The sequence below is a fragment of the Camelus dromedarius genome, chromosome 17 (assembly GCF_036321535.1).
Source record: "Camelus dromedarius isolate mCamDro1 chromosome 17, mCamDro1.pat, whole genome shotgun sequence".
Classification (NCBI taxonomy): domain Eukaryota; kingdom Metazoa; phylum Chordata; class Mammalia; order Artiodactyla; family Camelidae; genus Camelus; species Camelus dromedarius.
The window spans coordinates 49188-75426 of NC_087452.1; the positions used below are offsets into that span (position 1 = coordinate 49188).

Genomic DNA, 26239 nt, shown 5'->3' on the forward strand with positions numbered 1-26239 from the left:
TGTGGAGAACAGGGAACCCTCCTACGCTGTTGGTGGGAATGTACATTGGTGCAGCCACTATGGAGGTTCCGCTAAAAAAGTGAAAATAGACTTACCGCACGATCCAGCAATCCCACTCCTGGGCATATATCCAGAGAAAAATAAAATTCAAAAAGACACGTGCTCCCCAACGTTCACAGCAGCACTATTTACGATAGCCAAGACATGGAAACAACCCAAATGTCCATCAACAGATGACTGGATAAAGAAAATGTGTTACATTTATGCAATGGAACACTACCCAGCCATAAAAAATAATAAAATAATGCCATTTGCAGCAATATGGATGGACCTGAAGACTGTCATTCAAAGTGAAGTGGGCCAGAAAGAGAAAGAAAAATGCCATCATTTATATGAAGAATCTAAAAAATGGTAACATTAATAATGACACAAATGAGCTAATTATTATTTTGATTTCTTGAATATGTGTAAGCACACTTGACTGTCCTTTATGATTGGATTACCGCATTCTGTTGATTATTTTGTAGTTGGCTTTATTCCTTTGATAACTATGCAAGTTTAAAAAGCCAAAGATCTAACCTGTTCTTAGAAACAATAATTAGTACATATATGAAAACTAAAAAAGTACAGTATACTGCTTATATGTATTTACATGCAATATAATGTGTATGTGCAGTTGAACTGTAATCATTCCACATAATAAAACTGGAAGAAAAAAAAAAAAAAAACGACCCAACTAGATGCTATCTACTAGAGACTCACTTGAGGTCCAAAGACACAAGCAGGTTGAAAGTGAAAGGATGAAAAAGATATTCCATGCAAATACAAACAAGAGAACAGGAGCAGCTATACTAATACCAGACAGACTTTAAATCAGAAATGGTTATGAGAGACAAAGAAGAACATTATATATTAATACAAGGTTCACTACAGCAAGGAGACATAACAATAATAAACACTTACTTCCCTAATGACAGTCAAAATATATGAAGGAAAAAATGACGATACGGAAGGGAGAAACAGTTCTACAATAATCGTTGGAGACCTCAATACCTGCCTTGCAATAATTGCTGGAACAAGCAGACAGAAGATGAGTAAGGAAATAGAAGACTTAAGTAACACAAGAAACCAATAACACCTAACAGATATATACAGCAGAGGACACCTAATCAGAGTGGTGTGGGCAGGCCACACCGTGCATCCCCTCACCTGCTGCACAGGGTGTGTCCAGCCCTTGGCTGCTGTGCACAACTCTGCCGTGAATGCTCCTGAGTTCAGGGGCACTGTCTCTAATACAGCCCCTCTTGCTTCCAGTGTGGGAACAGACTGCTCATTTGCGATTGTATATATATATTTTAAATAGAGACTTCATATTTTAGAGAAGTTTTACGTTCACAGCAAAACTGAGTGGCAGGTACAGAGATTTCCCACACATCCTCTGCTCTCGGTCACCTCCCCCACTATGGACATTCTGTACCAGGGCGGTCCATTTGTCACAATGAACCTACACAGACACGTCATTGTCATCCAGAGTCCACAGTTTACACTGGGGTGCACTCTTGGTGCTGTACATCCTGAGGGTCTGGACAAGAGTATAATGACATGTATCCACCATCGGGGTATCAGAGAGAGTACTGTCACTGTCCCCAGATCATCTACTCCCCTAGTCCTCCCTCTCTCCTCCTAACTCCTGGCAACCACTCATCTTTTCACTGTCTCCATAGTTTTGCCTTTTCTAGAGTGTCATGTAGCTAGAATCATATAGCCTTTTCAGACTGGCTTCTTTCACTCAACAACATGCATTTAAATTTCCTCCATGTCTTTTCCTGGCTCAATAGCTCATTTCTTTTTAGCACCAAATAATATTCCACTGTCTGGATGTATCTACTGAAGGTCATCTTGGTTGCCTTCAGGTTTTGAATACATTATGAATAAAGCTGCTATAAATATCCATATGCAGGCTTTTATGTAGACGTAAGGTTTTTACTCCTTTGGGTAAATACCAATGGGTGCAACTGCTGGTTCTGTGTTAAGCATATGATTAGTTTTGTGAGAAACTGCCCAGCTGTCTTCCAAAGTGGCTGCACCCTTCTGCGTTCCCACCAGTACTGATGAGAGTTCCTGTTGCGCCACATCCTCACCAGCACCAGGTGTTATCAGTGCTCTGGGTTTTGGCCATTATGACAGGTGTGCAGTGATATCTCTTTATTGTCTTAATTTGCATTTCCCTGAGGACGTATGAGGCTGAGCATCTTTCCATGTGCTTGTTTGTCTTCTGACTATTTTCTTTGAAGAAGTGTCTGTTTAGGTCGTTGGCCCATTTTTAAAATCAGGCTGTTCACTTCTTATTATTAAATTTTAAGAGTTCTTTATACATTCTGGATACCATCCTTTATCAGATATTTTGTAAATATCTTCTCCACTTCTGTGGCTTGTCATCTCATTCTCTTGACAGTGCCTTTCATAAAGCAGAATTTTAACATTTTTAAAAGTCCAGCTTATCAGCTCTTTCCTTCATGGATTGTTTCTTTGGTGTTGTGTCTAAAAAGTCATCACCATACCCAAAGTCTTGTAGGTTTCACCTATTTTTCTTCTACAAGTTTCATAGTTTTGTGTTTCAGATTTAGGTCTGCGATCCATTTTGAGTTAGTTTTTGTGAAGGGTTTAAAATCTACGTCTAAATTCTTTTTTTTCCTTTTTGCATCTGGATGTCCAGATGTTCCAGCACAATTTGTTGAAAAGACTGTCTCTGCTCCATCATATTCCCTTTGTCTCTTTGTTAATGGTCAGTTGTTCACATTTATGTGGGTTTGTTTCTGGGCTCTCTATTCTGTTCCATTGATCTATTTGTCGACTGTCTTGCCACTTGTCTTGAAGTCAGGCAGTGTCAGTCCTCCAACTTCGATCTTTTCCTTCAATAGTGAATCGGCTATTCCGGGTCTTTTGACTCCATATAAATTTTAGAATCAGTTTGCCAATATTCACAAAATAACTTGCTGGGGGCTTGATTGGGATTGCATTGAATCTCCAGATCAAGTTGGGAAGCACTGATATTTTGACAATATTGACTCTTCCTACCCATAAACATGGCATCTCTCTCTGTTTGGTTCTCTCATCTCTTTCATCAGAATTTTGAAGTTTTCCTGTCATGTAGATCTTGTACAGATTTTGCTTCATTGTATTTTAACCTTCGTTGTATTTTAACCTTGTATTCTATAATCTTGATATAATGGTTTGCTAGTTCCAGGAGGTTTTGTTTGTTTGTTTGTTTTTAGGGGGCAGGTAATTAGGTTTACTTATTTAGTTTTAGAGGAGCTACTGGGGATTGAACCCAGGACCTTGTGTACACTAAGCATGTGCTCTACCACTTGAGCTACACCCTCCCACGTTCCAGGAGTTTTTTTGTTGATATTTTCTACATACGTGACCATCTGTTCTGCAACAAAGGTTTTTTCCTCCTTCCCAGCCTAACACCTTTTATTTCCTTCCCTTGTCGTACTGAATTAGCTAGGACTTCTAGTTTGATGTTGAAAAGAAGTGGTGACAGGAACTCCTTGCTCTGTTTCTGATCTTAGCAAGAAAGCTTTAAGTATGATGTTAGACGTATGGTTTTGTTGGTGTCCTTTATCAAGTTCAAAAAGCTCCCCTCTATTCCTAGTTTGTTGGGAATTTTTATGAGTGGGTGTTAGATTTTATCAAATGATTTTTCTGCATCTGTTGATTTTTCTTCTTTAGCTTTGTTGATGTGACAGATTGCAGTAATTGATTCTCAAATGTTAAATGAGCCTTATATACCTGGGGAAAAACCCCGGTCATGGAATAACTGGTCGTGGTGTTTAATTCTTTTCATATATTGTTGAATTTAATTTGCTAATATTCTGTTGATGATTCTTACATCTATGGTCATGAGAGATACTGGTCTGCAGTTTTCATATAATGCCTTTGTCTGCTTTCGGTACTAGGCAGGTTAATGCTGGTCTTACAGAATGAGTTAGGAAGTGTTCCCTCTGTTTCTATCTGGAAGAGATTGTAGAGAATTTTATTTCTTCCTTATATGTTTGGTAGAATTCACCAGTGAACCCATCTGGGCCTGGTGTTTTCTGTTTGGAACATTAATAATAATATTCATTCAATCTCCTTAATAGATAGGCCTGTTCAAATTGTTTATCTGTTGTATTTTTTAAAGCCTCCCCCCACCCCAAGAAAAAATGGTTGAGTTCATGGAACTTAAATGCACGTGGGCTGTGATTCCCCTGGAAATACACTGTTGGTGCTCTTGGGGGCGGCTCAGCTTCTGAAGTGGCTCAGCTGGCGAAAGACCAGCTTCCAGGCAGCACCCCAGGGTTCTGCTGTGAGGTGTGCAGGGGCGTGTGTACGTCCTCACCAGGTTCTTGGAGTCTGGGAGGCTGCCTGCCTCTCCCCAGCTCCTCTCGCTTTGTGCCCACCAACTCCCAGGTTCCAGGAGACACCATCTTTCCTAAGAACTGATATTTTCATGTTATGCTGGAGACTCCCCGCAGGAAATTCTCCAAGGCAAGGCATAGGCCAACAGGACACGGGCACTCCAAGAACATGGGAACCAAGAACATGGTTCCGCTGGGACAGCAAAAGCAAAGCCTTGGGCTGGCTCCCACCTCAGGGCTTTTGCACTGCGTTCCCTCTGCCTGCAGCTCTCTTCCCCCAAATCTCCACGTGGCTACCCATTGCTCAGGAAGTACCTGGTTCAAAAGACACCTTGCGCTGGAAACCTCCCCTACCTGCTCCCATCAGCTGCCACCCTCCACTTCAGCCCCTTCTTGTATCACTCTTCATATTCCTCCGAGCATGTATTACTACCCACAAGTCAAACCTGTGGACCTCTAAGTCTGCCAGCTCACAAGGCAGGGCCTTGCTTTATCCCTGGAGGGCCTAGACCCTGGCCTGATCCAGAACAGCTGCTTGGTCAGTGTTTGGAAGCAAATGGAGGACTCTCTGCTCCTAACAGGCCTGACCTGCTGCCTCAGCCTGACTCTGCCCAGCCAAGCTCTGCAGGACCTGGTGTCAGCAAAAACCTCCTGGGCAGGAGGTCCTTGGAGATATCCCCCTCGGACTGCAGGCTGCTCCAGAGTGGGGAGGGGCCAGCCCCGCTTGAATCCACCCACCTGACCTACTCCCACCCCCAACCCCCTACCCAAGAGAACACACTCTCTCCCCAGAGCCAGGCCTTAAGTGTTCAAATGGAACTTTCCAGAAAACTGAAGCCAGGACAGGGGCAGGGTTATGATAAGGGGGGAGTGCACAGCCCATCTCCCAGTGACCGTGGAGGGTTCCAGCATGACCACCAGTGACAGAGCCCCTTCACCACCAAGGCACCTGTGCGAGACCTACATGCGAATCTGAGTGTTTTTCAGGGTGAAGTTCAGTTCCTCCAATGTCTCCTCCATCTCCTGGGTGTTCTGGACCAATGAGAGGTTCTGCTCCTCCAGCTTCATGAAGACATCCAGGAGTTGCTGGGGCTCTGTGAAGTACAGCTCCAGCTCCTGCAACCAGAGCCATGTGTGGGCACTGGGTGGTGAGGGCCTGGCTTCTGCAGCCCCTACCCAGAAGGGCACTGACCTCCCCATCACTGTCTGGGTCCTCCTGCACAGGGAGGGCAGAGCTGGACCTGCGGAGACAAGGGGTCAGGGCACACAGCTAACCTGGGGGCAGAGTCCTGAGGGCCATCTCACTCAGGCCAGTGCCTGGCGTGGCCAGGGCACCTCCCCATCCCCACTCGCACCCTTCAGAAGTTGCTGAGGTAGTGGTACCAGCCTCCTCTTGGCCCCCCAGCTGCCACACAGCAGGGGAGAGTTTCAAGATGCAATTAGCTCATCTGACTCCAGTTAGAATAAAGCTTGGCCTCCTCCTGAGGGCCTGGGGTCCCACCACTGAAGGCTGCTCCTGCCCCACCAGCTCCTCCTGCTCTCCGGGTACCAATCTTACCTCAGCATCTTTGCACCTGCGGCTCCAGGTGCCAGGCTGCCCCTCCCCACTTACCATTCTTTTTCTAAGAGCCACTTCTGGGGCCTCTCCCACCCGACCTGTCAGATTCAGCCCTGGCACTTGTCCTTGATGGCCCCACTCACAACTTTTTGTGACACTCATGCTGCTTCCAACGGACCCTGACCCCCAACGGGGCAGGGACCACGCTGAGCTGTGAGGGCTGCAAGCACTGCATGGGGACTAGACTGACACCAAACCTGCCCCACTGACCTGCTCCAGCCTGGGCCCTGCCTGGATGAGCAGGTTCTGCTGGCCCAGGAGCCGTCAAGGCCAGCTTGCAGCTAGGGGAAGCTGAGCAGAGGCCCGAGAGACTCCAGGCCCTGATCTTCTTGAAGTGGAGACACGACAGCGCAGGGCCTGTGGGAGGACCCGTGCTGGCAGCTCACCCACTTGCCAAGCCTGTGCCCACCCTGTGTGCACACTGATGTCCACTCAGCAAGTGAGAAACATGCCGTTCAGAGAGCCAGTCACCTACCCAAGGTCACCTCCAGGGAACTGCTGGCCCAGAAGGTGCCTTTCTGAGAATCTGCCCTCCAGGTGGACATAGCAGGGGGGAGGGGCTGGACTTCACCCCTACCTGTCCTCTCCGCTGAATGCCTTATGCAGCCCACAACCTGCCCAACTGTACTCAGCAGCCCTGGTCCCAAGGCTAGTAGACAGAGGACCTCTGTTCTCAGGGACTGTCCCCACATGAGCCTGATAGTAGGTGCTCCAGGGCTGAGCGAGGGCAAGCTAGGCAGAGGAAGCCTGCATACCTGGCTCCTGAACTGGAAATAACGGTGCCCCACCGGCAGGGGTTACAGGGACCAGAGTTAACCCCACTGCATGGACCTGGCATGTGCATTTTGAGGTATGTCAGTAACACTTCAATATCGGGGGAAGTAAAAGAAGACCGATGTCTGATCACTGGAACTTCCCAGCCTCTGCAGGCCCTGGACCTGAGGGTGGGTGCTGGGCCAAAGCCTGGGCTCCAGCTCCACCTGGCTGCTAGGTATCCCAGCTCCCTCCCCGACATGTGGGCGGCCCTCCAGGAGGGCTGGGGCTTGGGGTGCCTGAGCAAGAGCAGCAAGGGGGTGGGGAAGAGACAGTGGGGCAAGAGGTCTGTCCTGGGGTCACTTGTCACAGCTGGAGGACTGTGGGTATAGGCGGGTGTCAGGGCACTGTAGGAAGAGATCCAGGAGGTGTTTGAGAGGTGCTTGGTGGCCCTGGAGGTGGGTGTTAGAGGCGTACGGGGCAAGTCACTGGGGCTGGAACTTGTCCCCGGAAAGAGGCCTGGCCTTCAGCTGGAGCATAAGGGACTGATGGAGCTGTCAGACATTGAAACAGTTCTGCACGGCCTGCAGACCCACCCCTGAGCCCCCAGTGACAGTGGACTTTTTGTGTCACTTGGGGTAGGTCAAACATTATTCTAGATGTTTCTGGGCAGATGACCCCATGACCCTTCATTGGTGAGTGGGCCTCATCCAATCAGCCAAAGGCCTGGACAGAAGAGTGACCTCCCTGAAGAAGAGGGGACTGCCAGCTAAGCCTTGGACTCAAGCTGGAGTAGCAGCCCTTTCCTGGGCCTCCAGCCTGCTGTCCTGCCCTGCACAGTGGCCTCCCTCCACTCGCAACAGCCAATCCATCGCCCTCACTTCTGCTGGGGCTCTTGCCCACCAGTCACCCGCCCTGCTCCCCCTACAGCTCTCCAGTTCCTTGTCCCTCTGGCCAAAGGGGTCCAGACGCCATATGACAGGACAGCACCTTGGCAGTGGCCCTGGTAGTGTGAAAGCAAACACCTGATGACCACCCAAGGCTGTGATCGGTGTCCCGCATGTCCACATACTGTGAATGTCACCCAGCCAGGTCAGTACCCTCGATAACCACATACTTTGAATGTCACCTGGCCAGCCCCAAGAGGTCACTGGACAGGCCACTGGGGGAAGCTGGAGCCCTGGCTGAGGACGCCACCTCTGGAAACACCCCTGACTGCAGTACTAACAGAGACAGAGAAGTGGGAAGGGTCGGCTCTCTACCGAGAAGGATACACAGAAGGAAACCACCCTTGCTTGTATTTACACTGAATCCTAAGGACATCCCAGGGCTCTCTGTATCCACAGAACAGCAACCTCAGGGACGGCTGGATGGAGGCTGTGCAGAGGGAGGCCAACAGCCAGGTGGGGAGGGGCTGGAAGGAGGTGAGCTCAGGGGAGCAGGGAATTCTCACACTTAGAGAGCTGTGGTTTCCTATCAAAGATTAAACATTTTTTTCAGTGAGAGGAGGAGTAACTAGGGGTGACCGGCAGCTCTGGTCTTGCAGATAGAGGCGTTTTTTAACAAAGTACGGGGACAGCTGTGCACTGACCCACGAATCTGTTTGTGGTTTCTGTCTGTCTCTTATCGTGTTTTTTAAAAGACTTGAAAATAACTGTCACACTTTAATTTGGGGAAATTTTATGTGAAAACCCACACTCCCAGCTTCTCTGAAAAGGCTCGAGGACTCTGTCCCTGCAGCCAGCACTCCTGCCACAGAGGGCATGAGCAGGTGTGTCCTGTCCCAAGTGCCCACATGGCTGCCTTATCCACGCACGTGTGACTGCTCCACCAGGGCCAAGTGGGCTACCACAGGCTCAAGTTCACCAAATCAAGACAGAAACAAACCTTTGCTAGGAAAACATCTTGTTTTCAGGCCTAAGTCCGACTCTAGAGCCTCTGGGCTGGGAACAGCCCCTCCTAATGCTCTCCCCTTGAGGGAGGCTGGGCCGGTCTGGGGGTCCCCTGGCCAGAGCCACTGGGGGCCACTCCCCAGCAGGCCGGCCACCTCTACAGCCCCCAAAGCCCACTCACCTTTTGGGGTCCAGGCTGCCAGACACGCTGGGCTGGTTGCCCTGCTGGAGGTTGACGGTATTGGACAGGACCTGCCTCAGCCGCACCACCTGCAGAAGCCTGGGGGGCTTCTTTGGGACTTGCCCCTCTGGAGGAAGCAGAGGAAGGGTGTCCTCCTGCCCAGCCAGGGACAGGGCCCCTCCAGCCGGGGGCAGCCACTTACCTCTGGAGTCCGTCTTGCCCTTAACCCCTAGTCCTACGGAAAGCAAGAGAGGGGTCCCAGATGGCTCAGGGGCACAGGGTTCCAAGACTCCCCACTGTCTCCCTTCAGCTGCAGGACGGTTTGCTTTGAGAGCCGACCCCCTCTCCTGGGAGTGAGTGTGGGGGCTGAGCCCGGGTGGCACAGGGTGGCCATGGCCAGGCTGGGACTCTGCAAGGAATGGAAGGGGCGGAGCCTGTGGCCCAGACGCCAGCTGGACGCAGGGCCTGGGGGGACCCGGGCATGCCCTCTTTCCTGCTACCTTTGTCCCTGAGCTTGGAGAATAGCAAGTTCTCCTTGAAGGCTGTGACCACCTCCTTGGCCTTTTTGAGAGCCGAGCGCTTCCTCTCCTGTTCTTCCAGCCACTCCTTGGGTGACAGCTTGTACAGGAAATCCTTGTAGACCTTGTAACGCTGCAGAGTGTCTTCAGATTTGGAGATTTCACTAGATCCGGGAGGGGTCAGTCAAGGTCAGGCTCTGCCCCTGGGGCCCCTCAGAAGGGAGGCCAGGCCCGGTGCTCCAGGTCCTCCTGGAGGACAGGCCCAGGTGCACTGGGTACTAGAGAAGGAGGCCGCCCTCCTGGGGACCAGTGTCTGAGACCCACAAAGCTGCAGCCACCCTCTCAGGGTGAGCTGGGGGCCTCAGAGCCACGCGAGCCCTGCCCCGGTGGTGTGGTTTCAAGAAGGTCACCTCATCTGAAAAATGGGCAGCAGCCCATGGGGCTTTGGATCCCTGAGACAGTCAGGACTCAGAGGTGTCTATGATCCAGAGCACCCTCCAGCTCTGGGAGACATGCCTGCAGGGGTGGCCCAGGTCCCAGTTTGCCCTCTGACCTCACCTTTTGATGTCCATAATCTGGGTGGTCAGGTCGCGGACCTGGACAATCTTCTCCATTTTTGCTTTGGACTCCTTCTCTGCCCTGGGGGTTGGGTGGGGAGGGAGCCAACGGCCAGGTAGTCAAGAGGGGCCTCCAGGCTGCCTGCAGTCGGGGCTGGAGGTGGGGGAGCTCCAGGGACAGGTCTGGTGGGGTTGGGGGTGGGTCCAGGGACGCCTATGGGCGGCTGGGCCTGGCGACTCACAGCCTCAGGGCCTGCACAGAGCCGTGGTCGTTCTCCCTGAGGAACTCGTCAAACAGAGCAGCGTCCTTCTCCAGGAGCCTCTCTGCCCGTTTCAGCTCGGCCTCCTCCCTGGTTGCCAGCCTCTCCAGCCGCTGGATCTCATTCCGCTTCACATCCAGGGCATACTGAGGGTGCGCGAGCGGGAGTCACGCACCTCACCGCACAAGGTGGCCCGGCCCGCGGGGCAGCCAGCCTACCTGGATGAGGAACATTTGCCGCTTCTGGTTTATGTAGCTGTTTATGTTTTCAGGCTCCGTCTTCCTTTCTGCAATGAGAGGCACAAAGCATGAGGGGGCGGGTGGGCAGTTGGAGAGAGATCCAAGTCTACTGCCCAGGATGGGCAAAGCCAGGCAGCATGGGGTCAGCTAACTGCTCTAGGAGCCACGCCCTGCTGTGAGGTCCAGATTACTACAGGGACTGCGGGAGATTGAGCTCTGTCTCCAGCAAAAGGAGAGCAGACTCTACCAATACAGTACTGTCTCCATGGGCAGGTGGGAAGTCCTTCAGTATGTCTGACTTGAGCCTCTCTTGCTGTAGGACCCCTCTCACCGGGAATGAGGCTCTGGACACCCCCGCACTGGAAGTTTGACCTGGCTGGACTTAACAATGAAAGGCCTATTGGCCAGGACCTGAAAAGGGGCGGTGAGAGAAAAATGGGGCAGCATGATGTCTACTTGGAGTACCCTAAGTCTCCAGGGCCTGATTTGGGCAGCAGCTAAGTCTACATCGGCCAACTGGGAGGAAATGAAGGTTGGGCATCAGGACCATCCTCCAGAATGCAGGCGGAGAGGCAGGGTAGCTGGGGCCAAGGCCCAGGGGGCTTCTTTCCATGCCCTTCTGGAGAGGAAGGCCTGAATGCTTCCCAGCTTTGGACAGACCCTGTGGCTCTCTGCCTTACCCTCAAATCCTTCCTTTCCAGAAGCACCTGGGGTGGTGCAGGAGTCCTGTTTTAAGTCTAGGTGCCTGGCAGAGAGCCTGGCTCAGCCTCAGCCTCTCTGAACTACTTCAGGGTAAGGCCTTGCCCTCAAGGAGACCCAGCTCCTCTCTGGAAGTCAAAGCTGGAGCCCCAATGAGTCTTGCGCCGAAACCTGCTGGGTCCAGCCCTCCCCATCCAGATGCCACCTGTTGCTCCCAGGTCTTAGAAATGGAGGGTGGAGGCAGAAACAACACACACAGTGCTGCTCGTCGGGTGCAGAGCTCCACACACAGAACGTCAACACAAGCTCAGGGCTTCCATCCAAGATAACAAGCCTCCAAGGTTCATTCTAGCGTCTCCAGGGGTGGAGACTTGGAGTCTGTTTACATCTTCATATTCAGGGTCCCTGCAGTCCCACTGGGTTCCAGGACTTTCTGCTCTCAACTGCTTCTAGTTTAGAGACTTATACTTCACTGGTAGAATATTGATGCATATTCAGTACTTCAGACTTCTACTAGGTCAAAAAAATAATAGCTCAGGTACACATAGCTCTTTCTCACTATGTGCAGTGTCTTAAGACGCTGAATCCCACGACGCACGAGGCTGGTACTGTCATCAGCTGGGAGAGGAAGTTGTGAGGCATAGCTGATTTGCCCAGGACCGACAAACTATTAAATGCTGAGCCTCAGTTCTGAACCCAGGAAATGGAGTTGCCCTTTACCAGAGACGCTGTTTACCAAGTTAAATGCCTGTATTTTACACATCGTAAAGCCTGCATTCACTGTGCACAGCCAGCATTTGGAATACATGCAGTATTGGAACTCAAAGGCTTTCAGATTAAAAGTCCATCTGGGAATGATTTTTGCGACGTGGGAGACAGAGGTCAGGCACAGAGAAGACCCCATCCCTCCCCAAGGCACCGCAGCACCGCATCTCCAAGCCCTTTTAAAGCACTGCTCATACAGTAAGGACAAAGACTTTACTTCGGGGACGGGGGCGGCACCTTGGGTCATGGAGAGCTTCCAGGCCGTGTGGTCGTGGAAGGTGCGCAGCTGCTCGGCACGCGCCTCCTGGTCCTCCGTCTCGTCCTCCAGCTGCAGCTGGCGCCACAAGCCGGTGTGCTTGGCCGACATTTTGGACGAGTAGGTCATTTTTTCGTGCACTCGCAGAGTCTTCTTCGGCTCCCGATCCTGCGGGGCGGGGTCAGGTGGGGTTGGGCGGGGCCAGCCCTCCCTCTGCCGGGGACGGGGTTGGGGGTGGGGGCTTCGCGGGGCCGCCCCCGCTCTCGGCCGCGGGCGAGGTGCACACGAGCGGCGCGGTGCGCAAAGACTGCGGGGCTGTGTGCCTGTGCGAAGCGCTCTGCGGTCCGGGGCACAACTGCCCAGGGGTTGTCAGCGAAGCTGGCAGGACGCGCCTCATGGGAACCGGGGCGCCAGATGCTGGTCAGATGTGCATTCCAGATCAACAGTGCAGGGTTCAGACTCAATAAAAGGTGACTCCTCATTTATCTGAAACTCAACCTTAAAGTGAGTGTCTTGTCATTTGCCACATCTGACAAACTAAAGTTCAGGGAAACTAGATCTTCGGGGTTTCCGAAAGAAACTGGAAATTCCGAGTTTGATCTGCAAGCTCCCTAGTCACTGTGGGCAGCCCCTCCCCACCTATTCTCCAGCCTCCCACCTGACGCCCCCTGGGCTGCATGCTGCCCCAGCCCTTCACTTTCCAGGACAGGGTGGGGATCCTCTTCCCTGAGGCCTATGCAGGAGTGCCCAGCCCCTTACTCGGTCCAGGCCCTGGGGGTTCTCCACATCCCTTGCAGACACGCCCTCACGGGGGCTCTTCACATGGCTCCTCCTGGTCAAAGTCTACTTCCTGCTGGCCCCATAGGGTGCAACACCACTTCCACCTCTAAAGAACCTGACATCTGTGCCAGGATCCAGCCTGAAGCCACTACTTTGCACACCCATGTATAACAAAGTCAGGAAAATGTCGTCTGCTAGAACCCCAGTGGCAGAAGGTCTGTGATTAGAAGATGCTGGGGTGACTGCTTGGGGTCAGCGTGAGGAGCCAGGAGCTCCGCTGCTGCGGGGAGGAGTGTGAGATCGGGGGTGAGGGCAGTCTGGAAGGCAGGCAGAGGCTCCCGGAGCTGGGCCAGGCGGGGAGAGGAAAGCCCAGGCAGCTCCAGGGAAGGAAGGGGAAGCTGTGTGTGTGTTGCCGTGGGTGCTGCTCAGAGTGGCTGTGTCCCTCCTCCCACCGCCTAGAATCCTAGGCAGGTCTGGGGTGGAGCTGGAGGGCCTGCATGTCCCTGGGTAAGGTCACAGAAGGAGCCACTGCTCTAAGGACTCTCAGTTGCTGAGCCCTGAGTTGGGGTGACCAGAGTCATCCCAGGAGGGAGCCAGATTCTAGCCATGCCTGTGCCTCTGAGAGTGTCCCAGAAACAAGGCCCAGCTGGCCACTTCCTAGTGGAGATGCCCACTGGGCGAGTCCCCCAACCTGGCAGGGGTGCAGTCCAACCGTGCTGCAGGGGTAGTGGGTTATCTGGGCACAGGGGCTCTTGGGATGGTGATGCAAGAGAGACTACACAAGGGTACAGTCAGGGCTGACCCTGGGACTCCCAGGCGCTGCCGACGGGCATGCGTCTCTGTGCGTGTCTGGCCTCCAAGAATTCCAGTGAGAGGGGACTGTGCAAGGCTGGAGCAGGCAGGGGGGTTTCCTAGGGCCTTGAAGGAAGGGAGAGTCTCAGGAGCAGACAGCATCTCCGCAAAGGACAGCAGAAGCTAAGGCACATTAGCTGAGACCGTGGACCGTGGCCACAGCAGCTACAAAGAGCCCTCCCTGACAAAGGCCCAGGCACAGTGGAGATGAGCCTGGTAAGGCAGTGGGATAGGTCTCTGACCTGAGGGCCAGGCATTTTCAAGTTGATTTCATAGGAAATGGTAAGCCATCGACTATTCTAGAGTGAGTAACCTGAGGAAAGTGCAATCTGGCTGCTGCTGTGTGAGGGAGGGAAGAGCTGCAGGCAGCCTTCTCCTGGATACTCACTGAGAGAGACTTATTCCGCTCCTGATCTCTGAGCAAGAAGAAATCCACGTCCCCAGACATGTGGAAAGGGTTAGCCAAATGGTCAGGAACAATCACAGACACTGGGGAGGGAGACACCTTGTTGGAGAAAAGAGCCAGCTTTGCCAAAGCAGTGATCAGCACCTCTGGGGCTCCAGTACCCTCCCAGCCCAGCAAGAGAGCTTCTGCAAAAGTATGAGTGAGTAGCGAATGTTCTTGGGGATCCAGCCATGCTTGAAGTCCACCCCTGGGCCTTCCAGCTCCATAAACTTAACTGTCTGGCTTAACCTACTTGACTTGGGCTTCTGTCCCTGGCATCTGAAAGAGACCTTATGAACATAGACCCTCCTGTATCTCAGACATCTGTTATGTCCCTGGCCTTCTGTCCTCTCTGATTTAAAGTCTCAGGAACCCCCACACTCCACAGAGGAGAGAAGCCCCGCCTGCCATTTCTAAGTGATGGAACTGGCTGACCCTGGAGCTGAGCACCTGTCTGCAGGGGACAGGAGGATTCCAGGTGAACATGCTTTGTCCTCAGGGGAAGGCTGGGCTTGGGAGCCGGTGATGGCAGAGTGCCTGAAGTCTGAGGAGGCAGGGCAGGGATTTGGGAGGCGGGGGCTGCCAAGGACCCGAATTCTGCTGCCCACCCCCCAGGAGTAAGGGAGAGGTTCCCACAGGGCAGCTCAGCAGATGTCAGAGAGGACAGAACCCAGAGGGCACCAAACTAAGGGCTTAAAAATATGTTTGCTTTCCCCTCTGCCCATGATTTAGAAGAAACAGAGTTCATTTTAAACAAACAAACAAACAAAAACTTGAAAGTACAAGAGAATGTCGTATTTTAAAAGAGACCCCTGCATTTTAAACCAGTGCTGCTAACACATCTGGGGTTCTTCCCAGTACTTTTCAATAGACACTTTTAATAGTTCCGTATTTTCCTTGAAAAAACACTTTACCATCAGCAGTTCCCTGTAAAATTACTGATTATTGAGAACCTCATAAGCAAATAATAAGGGCTGCGGCCACGTGCTGCTTCACCAGGCACACCCGCCAAGGCGTCTGTGCGGTGTCCATGGCGCCACCTGGACACCCCGAGCCCATCACTGTGCTGGCACTGCCTGGCCCCTGGAAGTGATTTTCCCAAGGGAGACTAGAAGGCTGTGAGCAATTTCCAGGCTCTGGAGACTTATGTTGACCTGCCTTCCCAGGGGTCTGTCCAATTCTACACCCTCACCAGCAGAAAGAGGATGCCGTTAAAGGGATTTCAAGTTATGCTTTGATACTCTCAAAGTATCAAGGTGCACACAGGACACTTGTCAATTACCACGGGGAAAAGAGCTTACAACAGAGAAGCCTGCAGACTCCATGTTTGCATCCTTACCGCATGGTCCCCACACATCACCTTCCTGCCCCGATGCTTCATCTGCATCCCTCATGAGGAGGGCCAGAGAAGCCCAAGCATGGGCATGCTACAAAATCTTTTACTATTCCTTCAACTTTTCTGTATGGATTAGATCCTGTCAAAATAGATCTAAAAACTGAGTTGTGCTCAGAGCAAGCAAAATAGAAAAAACTGATCTGCTCCTTGCCCAGCCCATGGGAAGGACTCAGCAGGGGCTCTGTCAATTCCTAGCCTGGCTTCTGGTGGTGGGGGAGATGGCTCGCTACAGAGAGAGGGACATGGGCATGTGCCCTGAGGTCCATGAGGGACCTGTGGACGTGAGGGAGCTGGGGGCAGGGGCTCAGGCAGGACCGGAGAGACAGGAGACTGTTACAGGGGCTCCTGCAGGTTTGGTTTGAAGGGTGGAGTCTTGCCTCACGCCTATTACGTGCTGACTCTGATTCTAACAGAGATTCCAGGAGAGATCGCCAGAGGACCTTCTGCCAGCCTCGGGGGACCAGGGAGAAGACGGAGAACTGGGCACGTGGCTACTCCCCCCCTAGGCCCATCCAACCCCCGGGAATGACATAACATAAATTTAGGAACCAGAAAAGCTGTGGAGGAGAAGGGCTGGCAGCTCTGGAAGGGAAGGAGCCAGGATGGGGTTTGGGGGGATCACAGCCCACACAGCTGCAGGAGGGCATGGCGGGGGCGGGGGGTGGACGCCTGGACAGGACTGCACAGCCAGTGCCCTCCCCACGTCCACACCTCACTCTCTCGCTCCCTGCTCCTGGCCAGCCACCCAGGGCCACAGCATTACCCTAAATTCAGAAGAGCAAGGACAGAGCCTGGGCCAGGGAGGCGGGGGCAGTAAGAGTCTCTATGCTCCCAAACTGGCCCCCAGCGCCTGCAGGCGTCACATCCAGATTCCACGGCAAAGGCTAACTGTGGTGGCAGCAAGCACTGGGCACTGCTGGGGACTTCACTAGACTTAATGTGTAGAACAACCCTACGACGTGGGAACCACTGCAACGCCCAGTGAGGAGACAGAGGCACTGAGAGGGAAGGAGCCCCCAAGGCCACGCAGCTGTAGGTAACTCTGCGGAGACCAGCTTCCAAAACAGAAACTGCATGTGCAGTCAGGTAAGAAGCAAATGTTCAGCATTAATGTGAGAGAGGAGAGAGGAGGGGAGAGAGAGGAGAGGAGAGAGAGCAGAGGTAATCAACATGCTAATGAGACAATGAGCCCACAACCCAGAATGGCAATCTTCTGAAGCAAAGTGTTCCAGAAATACAGTTGGTTTAACATTTATAAACCAAGCAATGTACTACACCCCGTTAACAGAAAGAAAGTTTTATGATCATTTCAATAGATGCAGCCAAAGTATTTTATAAGATCCAAAACCTATTTTGAATAAAATTCTTAGCAACCTAGGAATAGAAGGGGACTTCCCAGATCTGATGAAAGGAAGTGTGAACTGAGTAACAGCTCCCAAAGACGTCTGCTCCCTAATCCCCCCACCTCAGTGACTGTGCTCCCTTATAGGAAAAGAGGATTGTCCTCGATTATCCAATATAATCACAAGAGTCCTGGTAAGAGGGAGGCTGGCAGGTCAGCAGCAGCAGGAGGAGGTGCTCAGGGCCACAGAGGTCGGAAGATGCCGGCCGCCCGTGGGGGAGGAGAGGGTGGCCGGGAGACCAGGCACCTCCAGAAGTTGGAAAAGGCAGGAAGCAAATTCTCCCCTGGAGCCCCCAGAAGGAACCAGGTCCGGGGGGCACCTTGATTCCAGTCCTGTGATACTCATTTCGGACTTCTAACCTCTAGAACGCCAATATATTTGTGTTGTCTTAGACCACGCAGTCTGTGGTCATTTGTTACAGCAGCAATGGGAAACAGGTATCCACGAGGAACCCCTAGGTGAAATATTTCCTTGGAAACAAGGCATGGATGCCTCTCTTAGCACTTCTATTCCGTGTTGTGATGAGGGTCCTCACCGTGTGGTAAGACAAGAAAAAGAAACAAAAGGAATAAGATAAGCGTTGAAAACAAAGGGAAAATAGTGTTATTCAAGGTGATGTTAGTGTAGAGCAGAAAATCCAAAAAGTCTGCAAACAAAATGGCTATAAGTAGGTCAATCAGAGAAGGTCTGTAGATCTTATTGTGAAATGAAAACAAAATGTGTAGAAGATCAATAAACCAGTATCTTCATGATCTTCGGGGTCAGCAAAGAGGTTTAAAACTGGGCACAAAAAGTACAAAAAGAAGTCTTTGGTGAATCAAACTACATTAAAAACAGGAACTTTTGTTGATTAAAAGGCACCACCAAGAGCGAGAAAAGGCAGTTCACAGAGTGAAGGAAGGTATTTGCAATGCTTAGAACTGGTGCATGATTTGCAAATAGAATATGTGAAGAGTTTCTAGGAATCATTAACATACAGAGATAGACAACCCAATAGAAAAGCAGGTGAAAGGCAGGAGCAGGAGCACCACAGGGAAAGGTAGTCACCCTCGCTGCTCACAGGGAACATGAGATACTAACACACCCCCAAAGGACCAGGTAATATTAAAGGAATGGACGTGTGCCCAGTGCTGGAACGCTCACACCTGCTGGTGTGCTGTGAACTGCTACAGTTGCTCTGGAAGACAGTCCAGTGGCAGCTACTGAAGTTTAGTACATAGTCAGCAATTCCACTCCTTCTGATACACCCAGGGGAGATGTCCCCAGAATGGCACACACAAGAACGTTTGCAGCAGTATCATTAGCTAACAATTGGAAATGACACAAATGTTCAACTGCAGAAGAATGCACCCTGTTGGCGTACGTACACAGCAGAACACACTCCACAGCAGCAGAGGACTCCCGCTACGTGCACCTCAGATGTGATGCTAGGAAAGAAGCCAGAAGTAAAGGAGCCAAGGGTGTGATTTCACGTGTTCAAGAGCAGACAAAAGGATGCCACGGTGACAGCAGAGACCTGCTGTCCTTGGGGGAGAGGGAATTTCTGGACAGAGGGAGATGTTCTAGATGGTGAATCAGGTGGAGATTATACACAAAGTGGGAGACATTTGTCAAAACTTATCAAACTATAACCTTGAGATTTGTGCATTTCATTGTATACGAATTATACCTCAGTGAAGAAACAAAGACAAACCACAGCTCGGACCCTCGCCCTTAATGTAATGCTCAGTTCAGTGCAAGCACCTGGTGTGAGAAGACAGTATTGGATGAACAGCTGGTGGGGTCTGCGAAGCAGGTCAGGGCATCACGCCTGAACCCGGCCAGTCTCAGTGTGACCCACGGGAAGGCTGCTGGAAGCACACAGCCCACCCAGGAAGGAGTCTGTGGCATCCTGGGTTAATGTCCAACCAAAGGAAATGTGGGTCACAGAGAACCAGCTTCAGTGACACCACCAGAAAGCAAACAGACCCATTCGTCAGGGGGACAGTCTACAGGATAATTAGCCCTGTTCCCCACCAGTCAAGCACAGAAAAGGGAAAGACATGGGGGTGGGCTCTGCTTGATTAAAAGAGCCTGAGGATGCGTAGATCTCATCTGAATCCCAGTTGGAATGAATCTTCTATGGGAAGACGTTGCTGAGGTAGCTGGGTAAATCTGAGAACGGTCTGGTTAACTGCATTGTGGACTTGTAAGAAAAGACCCCTATGTTTGGAAAATGTGCACTGTAGGGATGAAACAATGTGACTGGAATTCACTCTAAAACATTCTGGCAAAGACAAAAAAGAAAAGTAGAAAAAGGACAGATGAAGTAAACGGGCAAAATCCTGTCTGCTTCCAGCAGGTGATGAGCACATGAGCTCCCTGGTCTCCAGTCTCTACCTCTGATTTTGATAATTACAAGAAAGAGGCAGTGGGGCGGGGCGGGGTAGGCTGAGGGTGGGGGGCTCGGCCTGCTGGGGAGGACGGGCTCAAGGACGTGCTTGCACATGCACATCTCTGCAGGAGGGTCAGGGGACCTATAAGCCCGGGTTGGGGTGGGGACAGCGAAGGAGCCAGGAAGGAGTCCAGACAGCCAAGACTGGAGAACAGAGCAGGGGCTCAGAGGGCAAGGCACATGCAGCCGGCTGACTCCCCTTCCTTCTCCTGACAGGTGGCAACCATGTGCCTAGTTGAAAAGCTACACCTGTAGATACAGATGGCCTCAGGACAAATGGAGTGTAGGCAGAAATTGTTGGGTGGGGCTTCTGGGAAGAGATTTTCCCAGTAAGGCTGAGTTGGCAGGTGGGCATTTTGCCTCTCCTTTTGCTCCTTCTCCCTGTCTGGAATCAGATGTGATGGCCGGAACTGCAGCAGCCATTTTGTGACCGTGTGACAACTTTGTGGTTGAGAGCCCTGAGGATAAAGATGGTGGAGCAGAAAGACTTGGTGCCTGGTCACCTGGAAGATTTTGTAGAACTGCCATTGGTGGAGCTCCACAGAGCCCTGGTCTGCCTCGCACTATTTCTCATTACTGGAGGAAAAATAAATCCTACTTTATGTTCCTGTTATTTCAGGTCTCAGTAACCCAATTCTTAATGGACAGAGAAGCATTTCCCTCTGTCCTTCAAACCAGAAACTAGGTCTGAAGGCATCTGCGGTCTAAGTTTGCCTCCCACCAACCGGGACTTCAGCTCCCAGTTCCAAATTTACCTTTGTCTTTTCTCACATGTTTCTTTTTCTCTTCAATAATTGAAGAAGAACTATTGTCCATGGACTCTGGGCTGTTCTCTGGGGAGACACAAAAGTGAGGGCCATAGCAAGAGACTCCTCAGCTTGTGAGGCCAGCAAGGCTCCAGACACACTAGGGCTCAGCCCCAGCATCTCACCTGCTGGCGCACCCTCAGTTTGCACATCTGAGAGAGATGATCATGCTGACTCTGCCAGGAAGTTGTGACAATTGTGCAAGAAATGACCACAAAAGTCCCCAGCATGCTGCCTGGTGCACAGGAGGCATTTTGTGCCCTCTCTGGCCTTTCTCCATTGCTCTTAAGGTAGAGCAGGACCACTTTCCAGGGACTCCATGGCCCCAAGCCTTTGAGGTCTGCCCAGCCAGCCCTTTTGCTGCGAGCTTCTGAGGTGGCGGTGGAGGACGCTGAGAATCCCTTTCTTGGCTGTGCTCTTGTCAGCTGACACCATAGCACCAGAGGCAGGCAGGCAGTGAAGGCACAGGCTGGGTCAAGGGGATGAGTACGTGGGGTGCCATGGTGCCACCTGCTTGTCATTTTGGTCTGCTGAGGACCCCCACATCAGCACTGAATTCTCCCAAAGCTCCACGGCTCACCAGGCACCCCCAGGAGGTACCACAGGCACCCGCAGCTCAGCACAAACGATGCCACGAGCTTCCCCCAGACCTGCCCTCGGGGGCCCCTGCCACTCCATTCCCCTCCTGTCCCTCACCCAGCCTCCTCTACACCCCATGCCCCGCCTGACCCTCAGGGCCCAGCCTGGTACCGGGGGCCTCTGGGTGTGGCTTCTCTCCCTCTCTCGCTAACATGGCCCACACTACCCCCTCCCCACTTATGCCTTCCTCAGGATTCTTCCCAGTGTCTCCCCCTCTGCCTGCCGAGTCCAGCCGCCCTCCCTTCTGCAGGAGCCTACGCTGCCCTGTGCCTCCTTGGGCTCAGCTCCCGACTGGTTGCCACCCCAAGTCCCCACAAAACACAGGAGATCCACGCTGCTGTCAGAACAGAGGAAACCGAGACACGTAAAGGTTCAGTGAAACCCATCGCCCAACACCTGACTGCCCTGAACCGCTGGGCACTGCTGCCCTCTGGAGACTCCTGGGGCCCAGGTACCACAGGAGAGAGGTTTGGATCTGTGCTCCCCAATGGGGCTGTGAACTGGGTCAGGCTCAGTTCCTCCCTGTCCTCGGGCTGGGACTCCAGAGGGAGCAGGGACCAGGGCAAGGCCCTAGAGGTGGGCAGGCGCTGCTGTTGGCACCCAGCTCCACTCTCTCTCCCAGCAAAACAAGAGATGAGGACTGCACTCCTGGTCCTCCCACTACCCCAGTGCCACCCTGAGCCCTGCTTTCCAGGTGCTGTTCCAAGCAGCCAGCCTGGGTCCTGAGCATGGTCTCCCCAGACAGTCGCTGAGCCTGGTCTCTGTCCCAGAGACACGTGGAAAACGCATGTGCAGGAGCCCCAGAGATGGAGGGGCCAGGTTCATGCCGCGTCTCCCGGAGCAGCCCTGACCGGGGACCCCGGGGTCCCCTCTGGCTCTGCCGGCTCCTCTTCCTGGCCAAGGTCTCCATCAGGTGTCCTCTACACCAGGGGTCTTACTGGACTCTCTGCCTGAGGGGAAGGGAATGGCGCCTCCATTGCAAAGTCATAAAAACCAAACGCTGAGCTGTCCCCTGCTAAAACCCTTCCCACCGTCCCAACAGCGCCAAACGGTCCTCCCCAGGCCCACAAGGTCCCACACGCTGGTCCACGCTGGTCTTCTGTCTCTCCCTTCAACACCTCAAGCTTGTTCCCACCTCAAGGCCTTTGCTGGGTCTTCTGCACTTTCCCCTCATTCATCCTTCACTAGATATTGGATGTCACTTCGCTCCAAGAGTCCTCCCCTGCCCACCCCCCTGACTGTCGCAGATACAGTCTGGTTGTCTTCCTTCCAACATCTGCCTCCCTCGCCACAGCCTGAGTCTCACAGGGGTGATTCCATCAGTTTTTCTGACCCCAAATCCCCAGTGCCTAGGATGCGTGCCCGCATACAGCTGGCGCTTAATGAGCATTTGAATGAAGAACACACCAAGAACCCGTTCCTCTGATGTCCAGTCCCAGCTATGTCTTTGCCTGGCCCTGCCCACCTCATCCTGCAGTGATCGGGCTCCAAGCACTCTGCACTCTGAGGGCAGCCTCGGCCCTGGAGGTGGGGTGGGAGGTGCAGACACCAGTACTAGCGACAGTGACGAGCCTGCAGTCCACAACACCAAGTGTGCCGGCAACACGCCAAGCCTCCACCTGTGTCTCCTCTCCCCTCCACCTCACAGCAACCCTAGGGAAAAGGGGCTGCTCCCATTCCACGGGTGGGGTAGCTGAGGCTCTCAGAGGTGAAACATGCAACCAGGTGTGTCCAACTCTAGTGCCCCTGCCCTCGGACTCTGGCTGGGGCTGGAGTCCAGATGCCCCACCTGCACCTGGCCCAGGCTCAGAGTTCTCCTGGCCCCCACTGTAGTCCCCAGCTCCTGTGGCTGAACCCAGGAGGTCGGGCTCGGCAATCTTCCTGGGTTGAGGTCAACTTCCCTCATCTGCCTGCTCTACACCCTGGCCCAGCCTGGCCAGCTGATGCCCTGGGTCTGTTTGTTAGCTTGGCCATGACAGCCTGGCCTGGTTTCCTCCCAAATGCATGGACCTCAACCCAAACCAGGCCACTCAGCTCACGGAGGCCTCCTGGTTGCTTGTCACTTCCAGGATAGGTGATACGCAACCCAATCTCAGGATCACAGGGTACCTACCCATCTAGCCAGTCCCTGGTACCATAGGATCAATCAGCATAGTTTATAAAGCTTTCAATTGTCTTGTGATAGCACAATTACGTTGCATTGTTTTGGGAGTATACATTTAGAGTTAAGTTGTTATCTATAAACATTTCAAACCGCTCTTTTTTTGGTAATCCCATTTCAGCCTTTCTTCATTTTTCAATTTACTGTGGAGCAGAGCAAGTGAAAGAAACCTAAAGCACACAGTGTAACAGTGGGGCAGCAGCTGTTGACAGCAGCCCACATTTTGAAACAAGCTAAACACCCACTAACAGAGGACTGGTTAAAGCACATTGCTACATTCATTCCACTGGAAACAGCAAAGGTACAAGGAAACTCAATGTGTTGACAAGGAAGTCTCCACGACATCTGGGTCAATGGGAAATTAAGGCCTAGGGAGTGTTTTTATTGTGTGGCCGTTTGTGTGAGAAAAGGGCAGGCTGTCTCTGCGTGCATTTGCTTGTACCTGCACAAAGTGTGAGCATGGCATGTGTCTCACTTGGAAGGAGAGAGGGACTCACCAGCCACCTTGAGCAGGGACCTGGGTGTTGGGGGACGGGTGGGGCTTTCCACAAGGGAGGCTCTGAACACATTTTTGAATTTTGAAATTTTCACCTATTCAAAAACAAATTGGGGGAAAGGGTACAGCTCAAGTGGTAGAGATCACGCTTAGCATGCATGAGGTTCTGGGCTAAATCCTCAGTACCCCCTCTAGAAATAGAGAAAGAAATAAACCTAATTACCTCCCCCAACCCCACCAAAAAACAAACAAAAAAACCCAAACAATAAAATCATTGGGTTGAAAATTTAAACAACAGCAACGAAAATTAGATTAAAAGCTGAAGGCCTGGAGAGTACGCAGACAACAGTGGACGGTGCTGCTCGCCCTGACCCCTCAGCCCAAGCAGCTTCACACGTGCCACCCAGTGGGAGCCCTGGCAGCGAGCCTGTGACTCCGGAGGGGTGCAGTGTTTCACATGAGGGCGTGGCCGGCCGGCACCTCCTCTGCACTCAGCCCAGTAGCCAGGGCTACAGGAGAGCTGGGAGAAGCACACGTCCACTGTGCACCTTCCTCAAGGCCTGTTGTGGGGTGAATTGTGTTTCCCCAAATGAATGCTTTTGAAGATCTGAAATCCTAGCTCCCAGCACCTCAAAATGTAGCCCTGTTGGAAATAGGGTGGCTGCAGGCGTGAGGTCATGTTGGGTAGTGTGCATAGCTAATCTCATATGACTCCCGTCCTTAACAAAAAGGGGGAAATCTGGAACAGACACACATACACAGGTCGAACACCAAGTGAAGATGAAGGTAGAGACTGAGGTGGTGCTTCCACAAGCCACGGACACCAAAGATGCCAGCAAACCCCCAGCAGCTGGGAGAAGACCTGGGACAGAGTCCCCCTCTTGGCCTCAGAGAGGAACCAGCCCTGCCCATGACACCTTGACTGTGGACTTTCAGCCCCCAGAACTGTGAAACCTTAAACCTGTTACTGAAGCCCCCAGCCTGGAGTGGGAGTTTGCTAGAGCAGCCTTAGGAAATAAAACAGAGTTTCTAGGGAGTCCGGTAGACCTGTGACTCCTGCCTCCCGGCCTGATTCGGAGTCATCACGCCCTGAGTTCCACGTAGACCTCACTGCGCCAGCTCCCAGGGTGGCCTCCGAGGCAGAGAGCGCCCACCCCACACGGTACTTACTACTGTAAGTCACGCCCTTGGAGACCTTAGTAGGCAAGATCCTGGACATCAGGGTAGAGGAGGAAGTGCTCACTGCAAACCTTGACATTGGCTAGAGAATTCTGACCTGTGGAGCAACGACACACTGCCTGAGTCAGGTGGTCCCCTGCTCCCTGCTCCCTGCCCCCTGCCCCCAGGGCAGCTGAAAGCAGCTGCTGTTTACTGAGGGCTCAGCTAGTGGGCAACGTCTGCAGCTCCTTGCCTCCATCCTCTCTCACGTCCTTGACTGTTTCCACCCGCCCTGCCCAGTCTTTCTGCTCCCAGAGCTCCCACACCCAGATCAGAGCTGAAGCGTCACCCCTTCAGAGAAACATTTTCTCGAGCCACAGCCGCTCCCATGTGACCTCACTTTGTTTTCTTCTCTGCAATTACTAATATTTGATTTATCACTTAAAAAAAATCAGTTTATTGCCTGTCTCCCCCTAGAACGTAAGCTCCGTGAGAATGGGGGCGGGGGGAGTGGGAAGGACGGTGCGTGATGCACTGATTAGCAGCCACGCGCTTATCAAGCGCCCATCGCCACCTTGGCACTTAACTATTTGCTTAGAACAGGCGCTTTCACTTTACATAGGAAGAAGCAAAGCAGAGATTCAGCGAGCTGCGCAAAGACACACAGCCAGAAAGGGCCGAGGTTGAGACTCCAGCCCAAGATTCCTTGACTCTAAAGTTTGCACCCTTCCAGCCGCATTCCTTCTGCAGCCTCCACGGAGAGGAATCGGGTACCGGGAGGCACGGGCTAGCAGGGCGGGGGCCTCCTAACACCCCCAGCTGCATGGACCTGGAGGGCTGGGGGGGATGGCTAGATGGATGGGTAAGTGACACAGCCCGTACAGTGCGAGTAAGGAAGGGGGGAGCCTTGCAAAGGGGGCTTGGAGGGGCGCCTGAGGGGTCCCCCCTCGACCCCGCGCGCCACACACAACCCCAGGCCGACCCCGCGCGCACCCACCGGCCCCGCGCTCCTGTGCTTCGCTCGAAGCCTCCGCGCCGGGCCTTCGGTTTACGTCGCCGTGGCAACCGTTCTCCGCCGGCCGGGCTGCGACGTCACAACGGCTGTCAGAGCTCCGGAACGAAGTGCTGGGCCGGGCTCTGTTAACCAGTGGCTGAGGCAGGAGAGCGCACGGTTTTGAGAGGGTTTTCCTCGGACACCACGAGTTCTAACGCGGCTTGGGGAATCCGGAAAATAGGCGAGAAAAGCCAGTACCTTGTTATCAGCAGGTGAGCTTATGAACCGTCGGGAGATTTCCGTGAAGCCTCGCAGAGCAGAGCGTTTCTGTGCTTTGCACAAATGCGCCCACCTCCTGCGGCCGCCGGGCTTCACACGGAGTCACGGCAGAGCCGGGGGCAGAGCTGACAGGCAGGGACGCTGTCTTCGCTTGACTAGCACACACTGCCTCTCACTGGGAATTGTCTTATAATTTTGTGCAATTATCCAAAACAATGATGCATACTCTGAAAAAAGGCCCAGGAATGACAGAGG

The 26239-nt window shown here is 52.7% G+C and overlaps 1 protein-coding gene across 1 annotated transcript in view; it reads right to left on the minus strand.

Annotated features, from left to right (window-relative positions):
- The window catches only part of CFAP100 (cilia and flagella associated protein 100), a 34012-nt gene extending 9189 nt beyond the window's left edge, over window positions 1-24823 (minus strand). The window contains 10 exon segments of the mRNA XM_064496143.1: window positions 5368-5519; window positions 5596-5644; window positions 9050-9113; window positions 9231-9529; window positions 9924-10004; window positions 10165-10328; window positions 10401-10468; window positions 12123-12309; window positions 14162-14262; window positions 24724-24823. Of these exon segments, the coding sequence (XP_064352213.1) occupies window positions 5368-5519; window positions 5596-5644; window positions 9050-9113; window positions 9231-9529; window positions 9924-10004; window positions 10165-10328; window positions 10401-10468; window positions 12123-12309; window positions 14162-14262; window positions 24724-24811 (1253 nt within the window). The 5' untranslated portion in view covers window positions 24812-24823.
- Between the last annotated feature and the right edge of the window lie 1416 nt (window positions 24824-26239).